At 39.0% G+C, this 10,953-nt stretch overlaps 1 protein-coding gene and 2 pseudogenes across 8 annotated transcripts in view; 2 read left to right on the top strand and 1 right to left on the bottom strand.

The window, feature by feature from the left end:
* MYO9A (myosin IXA) overlaps nucleotides 1-10,953 on the top strand; it is a 298,032-nt gene that overhangs the window by 73,923 nt on the left and 213,156 nt on the right. For all 8 annotated transcript variants that reach the window (XM_008971877.4, XM_034939060.3, XM_008971875.4 and 5 more), the window contains one exon: nucleotides 93-1,003. In XM_008971877.4, coding sequence (XP_008970125.3) covers nucleotides 164-1,003 — 840 coding nt within the window. In that variant the 5' untranslated portion in view covers nucleotides 93-163. The remainder of the gene's footprint in view (nucleotides 1-92; nucleotides 1,004-10,953) is intronic.
* Nucleotides 1,382-1,541, bottom strand: LOC112437284 (U2 spliceosomal RNA; annotated as a pseudogene).
* On the top strand, nucleotides 4,886-5,579 carry LOC134729089 (eukaryotic translation initiation factor 5A-2-like; annotated as a pseudogene).

The raw sequence follows: 10,953 nt of genomic DNA, 5'->3' as shown, positions 1-10,953 counted from the left end.
TGTAATCAACATGCTTGTTAAGCTTTTCTTTCTTGAGCATCAGAAAGCAATGTGTATTTACTTCTAAATATTTTGCATCTTTTATGTTACAGTTATTTTACCAAGAAAATGGTTTGCACGACTTTGAACATATACTATCCATGCTGATGGGACAGGATCCAATATGAATATAAATGATGGAGGAAGACGACGCTTTGAAGATAATGAACATACATTACGGATATATCCTGGGACTATTTCAGAAGGGACAATCTACTGTCCGATTCCTGCCAGAAAAAACTCCACAGCTGCTGAGGTGATTGAGTCTCTTATAAACAAACTTCATCTTGACAAAACAAAATGTTATGTTCTAGCAGAGGTAAAGGAATTTGGTGGAGAAGAATGGATTCTCAATCCAACAGATTGTCCAGTTCAGCGAATGATGTTGTGGCCCCGAATGGCTCTGGAAAATCGCTTAAGTGGAGAGGACTACCGCTTCCTTCTGAGAGAGAAAAACCTTGATGGATCAATCCATTATGGTAGCCTGCAGTCATGGCTACGGGTAACAGAAGAACGTCGCAGGATGATGGAACGGGGTTTTCTTCCACAGCCTCAGCAGAAAGACTTTGATGATTTATGTAGTTTACCTGATTTGAATGAGAAAACTCTCTTAGAAAACCTACGAAATCGCTTTAAGCATGAAAAAATTTATACCTATGTTGGCAGTATTCTAATAGTTATTAACCCATTCAAGTTTCTTCCTATTTATAACCCCAAATATGTCAAAATGTATGATAACCACCAACTGGGAAAACTTGAGCCCCACATTTATGCTGTGGCTGATGTAGCTTATCATGCCATGCTTCAGCGCAAAAAGAATCAGTGCATCGTGATTTCAGGAGAGAGTGGTTCTGGGAAGACTCAAAGCACAAACTTTCTTATTCACCACCTTACTGCTCTCAGTCAGAAAGGATTTGCCAGTGGAGTAGAACAGATTATTCTTGGAGCTGGACCAGTACTTGAGGTAAATATATAGAAATCTTATTTTTGATTTTAATTTTAATTTTTATCCTTTGAGGTGGGGGGGTGTACCATTCCTGGAGGTACTGCAATACCAGGTCGATGTGTGGAGTAGATCAAGCAAGATACTGTTCCATCTCCCAGCTCCAAAAACTCATTTAGGGCTGGGCGCAATGGCTCATGCCTGTAATCCCAGCACTTTGGGAGGCCTAGGTGGGTGGATCACCTGAGGTCAGGAGTTCCAGACCAGCCTGACCAACATGGAGAAACCCGTCTCTACTAAAAATACAAAAAAATTAGCCAGGCATGGTGGCGCATGCCTGTAATCCTAGCTACTCGGGAGGCTGAGGCAGGAGAATTGTTTGAACCTGGGAGGCGGAGGTTGTGGTGAGCTGAGATCATGCCATTGCACTCTAGCCTGGGCAACAAGAGCGAAAATCCATCTCAAAAAAAAAAAATTGTCTTTGGATAGAAGACATTCCAGATATTAAACTATAAAAACATAACTGTACTTGATCTTAGCCAAAAGGCTGAGAAGCTATAGAAATACTGTTCTTGCTATTCTGGGCACACTGCCTGCAGCGTAGCCCTGCTCCACAAGGAGCAGCAATTTAAAAAAAAGAAAGAAAAATACTGTTCTTATTCTTAAACATATCTTTAAAAAATATTTGATAGATGTGAGAAGATGAAGTAAAACTAAATAGAAGTGTAGACATTATTTTTAGTAACCAAGAGGACCTGGAAGATGGGAACGCAAAAAAAGGTGGTGTGGAAGATTGAAGAGTGTGACAGTGGTAATTTTTTTTTTTTTAAAGAGAATGTCTTTGGGTCATTAATGATGCAAAGAAAGAGATGACTGTAGTCATTGTATATCCCCGTATAAGGGGAGAAAGCAGAGTCAGGTTGTGTCTAACTGCATTGTAATGGTTGGTGAAAATATTTTTGCTGATATATTTGTATTTCTGCAAGCTTAACAGCTGTGCCTAGCATCGAAACTTGTAATAATGTAGAGAATATGGGAAAAAATGTTTAGTTGTGGGATGTTTTACAAGTAATACCATCCAATGTCAAAAGGAAAGATAATACAGAAGGACAAGTACTCCACAGTCTCACTTATATGTGGAATTTGAAAAAGTTGAATGCATAGAAACAGAGCAAAGTGGTAGTTACTAAAGGCTGTGAGGATTGGAGAGATGTTGGTTGTAGGACACAAATTTTTTAGTTATATAGGAGGAATAAGGTCAAGGGATCTATTGTACTTCATGATGACTATAGTAAGTAACAATACATTATATACTTGAAAATTTCTTTCTTTTTTTTTTTTTTTGAGACAGAATTTTGCTCTTCTTGCCAGGCTGGAGTGCAATGGTGCGATCTCGGCTCACCGCAGCCTCTGCCTCCCAGGTTCAAGGGATTCTCCTGCCTCGGCCTCCTGAGTAGCTGGGATTACAGGCATGTGCCACCACACCCGGCTAATTTTGTATTTTTAGTAGAGTAGGGGTTTCTCCATGTTGGTCAGGCTGGTCTTGAACTCCCAACCTCAGGTGATCCACCTGCCTTGGCTTCCCAAAGTGCTGGGATTACAGGCATGAGCCATCGCCCCCAGCCTATACTTGAACATTTCCAAGAGAAGATTTTAATTAGTCTCATTACAAAAAATGATAAGTATTGTGAGGTAATGCATACATTAAGTAGCTTGATTTTGCCATTCTACGCTGCAGACATATATGAAAACATCATGTTATACACCATAAATATATGCGGTTTTTGCTTGCCAATTTAAAAAAAAAAAAAAAGGAAAGGGAATATAGTGTTTGTTTTAGACCTGAAAGGAAAAGGTAATATTACTTTGTTGTCTTTTTAAAAGATGTTTTGTAGGTATAATTGAAATACAGTAAACTGCGTATATTTAAAGTGTATAACATGATAAACTTTGACATGTATATACCCATGAAACCACCACAGTCAAGAACATATCCATTATCCCCAGAGTTTCCTCATACCTCTTTGTAATCCCTCTTTCACGCTCCTCTCAGCCCACCCATATGTGGGAAACCAGTTAAGTGCTTTCTGTCACTGTAGATTAGTTTGCATTTTCTACCATTTTATATAAATGGAACCACATAGTATGTACCCTTTTATATTTGGCTTCTCCCACTTGGTATAATTATTTTGAGATTTATCCATGTTGTTGCATATGTCGATAATACATTCCTTTTTGTTGCTAAGGTAATAGTATTCCATGGGATATCACAGTTTTTTAGATCTGTTCACTCGTTGATGGATATATGGGTTGTTTTTAATTTTTGGCTATTACATTCAAGTTTATGTAGACATATGCATTTTTTTCTCTTCAGTAAATATCTAGCAATGGAATGACTAGATCAGATGATAAGTATGTGTTTAACTTTTTATTAAGTTCTTTAATTTCTCTTGGCAGTATTTTATAGTTATTAGTGTACAGGTCTTTTACATCTTTGGTAAGATTTATCTCTCAATATTTTTGAGGATGTTATTATAAATGGTGTTCTACAATTTTCAATTGTTTGTTGCTAGTATATAGATATACAGTTGATAGTTACACGTTGATCTTATCTTCTGCAACCTGGCTAGACTTAAATATTAGTGCCATTAACCTTTTTTTTTTTTTTTTTTTTGAGACAAGGTCTCCCTCTATTGCCCAGGCTGGAGTGTAGTGGTGTCATCATAGCTCACTGCAGCCTCGATCTCCAGGCTCGAGTGATCCTCTCACGTTAGCCTCCTGAGTAGCTGGCACTATCAGCCTGTGTTGCTATGCTCGGCTGTGTTTTTTTGTAATTTTTAGTAGAGACGAGGTCTCACTATGTTGCCTAGGCGGGCTGGTCCTGAACTCCTGAGCTCAAGTGATTCTCCTGTCTTGGCCTCCTAAAGTGCTGGGATAACAGGCATGAGTCACCACACCTGCCCACCCCTGCAACAGCTTTTTTATAGATTCCATTGGATTTTTCATATAGTCAGTCATGTCTGTGAATAAAAAGTTTTTCTTACTTTCTAGTTTGGAAGTCTTTTTTTTTTTTTTTCTTGCTTGATTTCACTGGCTACTCCAGTATAATGTTGAGTAGAGGTGGTTGAAAGCAACATCCTTGTCTCATTTCTGATCTTAGGGGGAAACATATAGTCTTTAGCCATTAATTATAATGATAGCTGTTGGATTTTTGTAAATTCTCTGTCAAATTGAGCTTGATCCCTTCTGTTCCTAGCTTGTTTAGAGCTTTTTTTCAGGAATGGATGTCAAAATTCATTCTGTCAAGTGTTATTTCTGTGTCTTATTGAGATGATTATATTTTAAACTTTGTTAATGTGAATTACATCATGAGGGACATTGTTTTCTTTCTCATTAAAAAAAATTTTTTTGAGAGTGGATCCCACTGTGTTGCCCAGGCTGGTCTCAATCTCCTGGGCTTCAGTGGTTCTCCTGCTTCAGCCTTCCAAATAGTTGAGATTATAGGCATGCACCATCATGCCTAACATTGTTTTCTTTAATGTCTTTTTTTTTTTGCATTCAATCTTTTGCATGGATAGAATTATCAAGTCTCATAGGATGAATTGGGAAGTCTTTTCTCCTTATATTTTTGGAAGAGTTGTGTAGAACTGGTTTTTTTTTTTTACTGTCAGTATTGGAATTCATTAATGAAACCATCCGGACCTGGTGTTTTTTATGGGAGAATTTTAAACAAGGTTTCAATTTTAAAAGTAGATATAGAGTTATTCATGTGATTATTATTATTACTGTTTTTTTTTTTTAGTAAGCTTTGGTAGTTTGTGTCTTTCAAGAAACTTGCTTAATCTAAGTTATCATATTTATTGTCATAAAGTTTTATATAATATTCCCTTATTGGCAACTGCTGCGGCTGCCACCGCTGCCACCGGCTCTGCAGCTGTAGGGGACCTGTGCAGGTACGCAGGTGAAAGGAGCTCTTTGCCTACTGAAAGTTCCCACGGAAAAACTACCATCTCCCCAGCTCACCATGGTGTACGAAATTGATTTAACTACTGGAGATGCTGGGGCTTCCAGCACTTACCCTATGCAGTGCTCAACCTTGTGCAAAAGTGGCTTCATGGTGTTCAAAGGACAACCATGCAAAATAGTGAAGATGTTAACTTCCAAAACTGGAAAACATGGTCATGCCAAGGTTCACCTTGTTGGAATTGCTGTTTTCATGGGAAAAAAAGAAGAAGAAGATATTTGTCCTTCTATTCACAACGTGGATGTTCCAAATATTCAGAGACATGATTATCAACTGATATGCATTCAAGATAGTTGCCTTTCCCTGCCGACAGAAGCTGATGAAGTTCCTGAGGATCTTAAACTGCCAGAAAGTGAACTAGGCAAATAAATACAAGGAAAATACAATGCAGGTGAAGATGTACAGGTGTCTGTCATGTGTGCAGTGAGTGAAGAATATGCTGTAGCCATAAAACCCTGCAAATAAATGGGAGCGTCAACCTCCCTGGCTTAAGCAATTCTCCCACCTCAGCCTCCCAAATAGGTGGGATTATAGGCATGTACCACCACACCTGGCTAATTTTTGTATTTTTTGTAGAGATGGAGTTTTACCATGTTGCCCAGGCTGGTCTTGAGCTCCCAGGCTCAAGCGATCCACCTGCTTTGGCTTCCCAAAGTGCTAGAATTACAGGCTTTTAAAATTTTTAGTATGATCTCTGAGGTCATTGATTTTAGATCATTCTTTTCTAATATATTTATTTAGTGCTGTAAATTCTTTCCTAGGTACTGCTTGTACTGCTGTCACACAAATTCTGACATATTGTGTTTTCATTTTTATTTAGTTTAAAACATTTGATAATTTCCCTTTTGATTTCTTTTTTTTGTGACTTATTCTTTATTTTTTTGTTTCCTGCTGGTAAGCCATAATTATATAATCATTGTAGAAAGAAATGTATAAAATATTGTTGTAGAAAATACCGGGTTCTTCGGGAGGCAAAGGTTGCAGTGAGCCAATATCATGCCATTGCACTCCAGTCTGGTCAACAGAGCGAGACTCCGTCTCAAAAAAACGGAAAATACTGGGTTCTTGTCACACGACCAGGAAAGATTAGGCTCGCAGACACATAGAAGGGTGAGGAGTAAAATTAATGAATGAAAAGGAAAAACAACTCAGCAAAGTGAGATGAGGTCCTCCTAACAGGCTGTTCACCTCACTAATTTGATCCCAGGTCTTCACACAGAAACAGGAGAGGCCAGGCTCCTCCCCCCTGCAAATGGCATAGACTCCACAAGTCTTCACCCTGTCTTCCCGGTATGCAGGTCAGTTGGAGATTCTCCTGGAACCTTTTGTTACTTGCCTGTCTCATTCTCCCCTCTAAAGAAGTGCATCTAAGTGCCATTAGAATAAGGATAAGGATGAGGATGAAGACCAATTTTAACTGCCTCCTGCTGACGGGGCACTGTTTTGGAAAAACAGCAGTCAGATCTTCCTAGAGGCCTATCTATGGGTTCCCAGCAAAAGTGGCCGTTGTCCGAGGCTCCTAGTTGGATGACTATTTGGAGCTTGATGGCCCAGGCAGGGCTATGTTCTGACATATTCCTGTGTCCATGCAGTGGATGAGGTTGTGATTTGTGGTCCACAAGCCTAGGGTGATGGAGAGACCAGATTGCTGCTGCAGGTTCAGGGTTATTTCCCAGCTTCCAGGATGTCCTGGCTTCTTAGCTGTGCATCTCCCAGGACCTGGAGATCACAGAGGAACGGAGGCTGTGACAAAGTCACCAGGGGCTCCTGAGGTGGAGGACGTGGAACAGCAGAGACAGATCCCACCCACCCCCTTTTTTTTCTTTGAGACAGAATCTTGCTCTGTCGCCTGGGCTGGAGTACAGTGGCGCAATCTCAGCTCACTGCAACCTCCACTTGCCGGAATCAAGCGATTCTCCTGTCTCAGCCTCTTGAGTAGGTGGGACTATAGGTGTGCGCCACCACACCCAGCTAATTTTTGTGTCTTTAGTAGAGATGGGGTTTCTCCATGTAGGCCAGGCTGGTCTTGAACTTGACCTCAGATGATCCACCCACCTCAGCCTCCTAAAGTGCTAAGATTACAGGCATGAGCCACTGTGCCTGGCCTGATTTCTTCTTTGAACCATGGATTGCTTAGATTTGTGTTTAGTTTGTAAATATTTAAATCCTATCTGGTTTTTTTTGGAAACCTAATTATTTTATTATAAATATATATAAACAAAAATTTTAAAGACACTGAAAAATGTACAAATATAAAACTGTATTTAAATGTTTTTCCTTAAAGTTTGTATACAACTATAAAGCAAAACAGATTTTGCCAAATTAAGTACAAACGAAACTTCAAATCAGTGAACTTTAGATTAACAGTATTACTTGAAAAGTATGGATGGTATTTTGTTGAAATTAATTTGCTACTCACCAGTGAGTACAGTACTTTCTAAAACAATGACATACTTATTTGTGTCACTTTAGTTTCTTTCACATGACCAATTCTCAATAAAGATTTGTGAATTTAATTTTCAGGAAGGTATAAATAATTCGAAATATTTTGGTGTATCAGAAAACCAAAATCTTAAAGTCTCTATCTTTGGCCCACTGCACATTGTATCTATCTAACCTCTGTATAGACTATATGGATAAATATGGATTTCACTCTCCCTTTATATAGATATATATCTACTTATATCTGTATCTTACAGGTAAATAAACATATATAGATTATGTATATATTTTAAGTTATTAAATTAATTATACATGCTATAAAACAAACAATGCAGAAACGAATGAAGTAAGAAATGAAAGCCCTTTTGTACAAACATTAGGTTGCTGTAACAAAGGTCAAAACAATAAGGGATTAAAGAAGATAGACTCTTATTTCTCTCACGTCATAATACACATGGTAGCAGTCTTGGGCTGATCTGGTTGATTGTACAGTGATGGGCACGGGCTCCTTCTTTGTGGCTCTGCCATTCTCAGTACATGGCTTCCATCTTAGTCTAAGATGGCTGTTTCCATTTACCCTACTGGTTTTTGGTTGTCATGAAGGTGCTTTTTGTGTGTGTGTAGTTAGTTGTTAAATTGGTGTCTTTTTGTGTGTAGGGGAGCAGTCAGTGGATCTGTGGGTCTGTTCCACATCTTGCTCTGCCCCAATCCTGTCCTCTGAGATTCTGTCCCCTGTTCTTGATTTATAATTTAATTCTTTTGTGGTTAGATAACACTGTGTTGTATAACTTGAACTCTCTTAAAGTTATTGAGACTTGTGGCCCAGAATATGGTCTTTCGTGGTGGATATTTTTTGTGCATTTAAGAATTCTGTATTTTGGCCAGGTTAAATAACACTGTGTTGTATAGCTTGAACTCTTTTAAATTTATTGAGACTTATGGCCCAGAACATGGTCTTTCGTGGTGGATATATTTTGTGCATTTAAGAGTTCTGTATTTTGGCCAGGTGTGGTGGCTCATGCCTGTAATCCCAGCACTTTGGAAGGCCAAGGAGAGTGGATCACTTGAGCCCAGGAGTTCAGGACCAGCCTAGGCAACATGGGTGAGACCCTGTCTCTACAAAAAAATGGAAAAAAAAATTAGCTGGATGTGTTGGTATGCACCTGTAGTCCCAGCTACTGAGGAGGCTGAGTTGGAAGGCTGAGATGGGAGGATGGCTTGAGCTCAGGAAGTTGAGGCTCCACTGAGCTGTGATGGTACCACTGCACTCCAGCCTGAGTGATAGAGTGAGACCCTGTCTCAGAAAAAAAAAAAAAAAAAAGCTGATAGCCTTTGCCTAGTAAGTCCAACATCTGGGCTTTATCAGGAACGGTTGCTGTTCAGTGCTATTTTTCATTTTCCCATGCCCATACTTTTGTACTTTTTTGCATGTCTCTTAATTTTTTGGTGAAAACTAGACATTTTTAAATAATAATAATGATGTGGCACCTCAAAATGAGATTTTCCCAAGGTTTGTGGTTGTTTTCTTACTGTTATTTGGTTGTTTCATGACTTCTTTGAACTAATTTTGTAAAGTCTAGATTTTTGTGCATGAGATCATCAAAAACTGTACTCAGTTATAGTGGTTAGTTATGATTAGACTTGGATTTCCTTAAATGCCTGAAGTTAAGGCCTCTAGTCTTTACTATGAGGTTCTGTGTGTTTGTTGACTCACCCCTTCAGTACTCAGCCAAGCGGTTGTCAACTCTGCCTTACCTTTTACTTCCTGCTTACAAAGAACCTCAAGTTCAAAACACAGGTCTCCTGTGTTTTGTGAGCATCGACATATCCTGGGCATGTGCAGTGCTGTGCATGCTCATGGCCTTCCATATGCCCATGAATATTTCAGATGTTTTCAGAGTCCCCTTTGTACATATTATTCACCAGCTTTTCCTTTTAAGTTGTTTGGTGTTTTTTTTTTTTTTTTTTTTTTTTTTTTGCCCCATTCTGTTATTGCCACCTTAAGCAGTTATAGTGTTTAAACAATTGCTTCTGATTGTTTTTGACAAGCACACATAGTGATGGTGGGTGGATGCAGTGGGGAGTGTGAAGAGGCTGTTTTAAGCAAGTGATTTCCAAGTAAGGTCAAGAAAGTCCTTATGGCACCACTGCACTCCAGTCTGGGTTGACAGAGTGAGACCCTGTTGCAAAAAAAAAGTAGGATGAGGGGCAGGCACTGTGGCTCATGCTTATAATCCCAGCACTTTGGGAGGCTCAGGTAGGTGGATCACTTGAGCCCAGGAGTTCAAGACCAGCCTGGACAACATAGGGAGATCCCCCTTCCCCCACCATCTCTACAGAAAAATACAAAAATTAGCTGGGTGTGGTGGTGCATGGCTGTGTGTAGTCCCAGCTACTCAGGAAGCTGAGGTGGAAGGATTGCTTAAGTCCTGGAGGTTGGAGGCTGTAGTGAGCCGTTATAGCACCACTGCACTCCAGCGTGGGTGACAGAACGAGATCTTGTCTCAAAACAAAACAAAACATACATACACACAAAGAGAGTACCCTTTGTGTGAGTTTTTCCAGGGAAATGCCAGATAAGTCAAATTGTGATGATTTTCTCGGGGAACTGGAGTTTGGATGAGTTCCATCCCTGTTCTGATTCTTCAGGTGGCTTCTTGGGTGTCTTTAAAAAAGCCCCATCATTGTAGGATGTTGGTTTTTCTCTTCAGTGTGGAGCTAAAGAGAAAGGAGTAGTAATAGCACAAGTTAAAATGCCTGATTTTCCTAACCAAGACTCATCTGTTTTTTCTTGATTAAATGCCTATGCCAAGGGTTCTTGCAATCCTTTGGTTAATTTCCAGAGTTCTTAAAAATTTGAGTTTGACAGTTTTTGTCAGCATTCTTGTGCCTTTTATGAAGGAGAGGATGTTTAGAGGTCCTTACTCTGCCATTTTTGCTAATCTCACTCTCAATGATCTTTTCAAAAGATTTAAGTACTAAAAAATATTTTATGTATTTACTCATGGGGCAACCATTTCTGCTGTTCTTCCTTCCTTATATAGATCCATGTTTTAATATGATACAATTTTCCTTCTGCTTAAACGACTTCTTTAATGTTTCTTTTAGTGCAGGTTAGCTTGTGATGAATATTTTCAACTATGTATATCTGAAATTGTCTTTTTTGTGCCTTCTATTTTGAATAAATATTTTGAGGAGTTAAGTTTTTTTGAAATAAGTAATCATATTAAAATTCTATGAATTTAAAATATTACCTTTTATAGCCATCTGTGTATAATTTTGACACAGAATAGTTTCATTACTCCATAAAACTCTTATGATACTCCTTATCTTCATACCCTCTGCCCTGCCATACTTTCATGACTCAGAATCACTTGTCTGCTCTCCATTGCAGCTGTTTTTGTTTTTGAGAATGTCGTGTACATAGAGTCCTATAGTATGTAAAGTTTTTTATTTTTTTGAGGCCCGGGTTTCAGTCTGTCACCCTGGCTGGAGTGCAGTGGTA

The sequence above is a fragment of the Pan paniscus genome, chromosome 16 (assembly GCF_029289425.2).
Source record: "Pan paniscus chromosome 16, NHGRI_mPanPan1-v2.0_pri, whole genome shotgun sequence".
NCBI lineage: Eukaryota > Metazoa > Chordata > Mammalia > Primates > Hominidae > Pan > Pan paniscus.
Note: the sequence above shows the minus strand (reverse complement) of the source record. Positions and strands in the feature narration are given on the sequence as shown.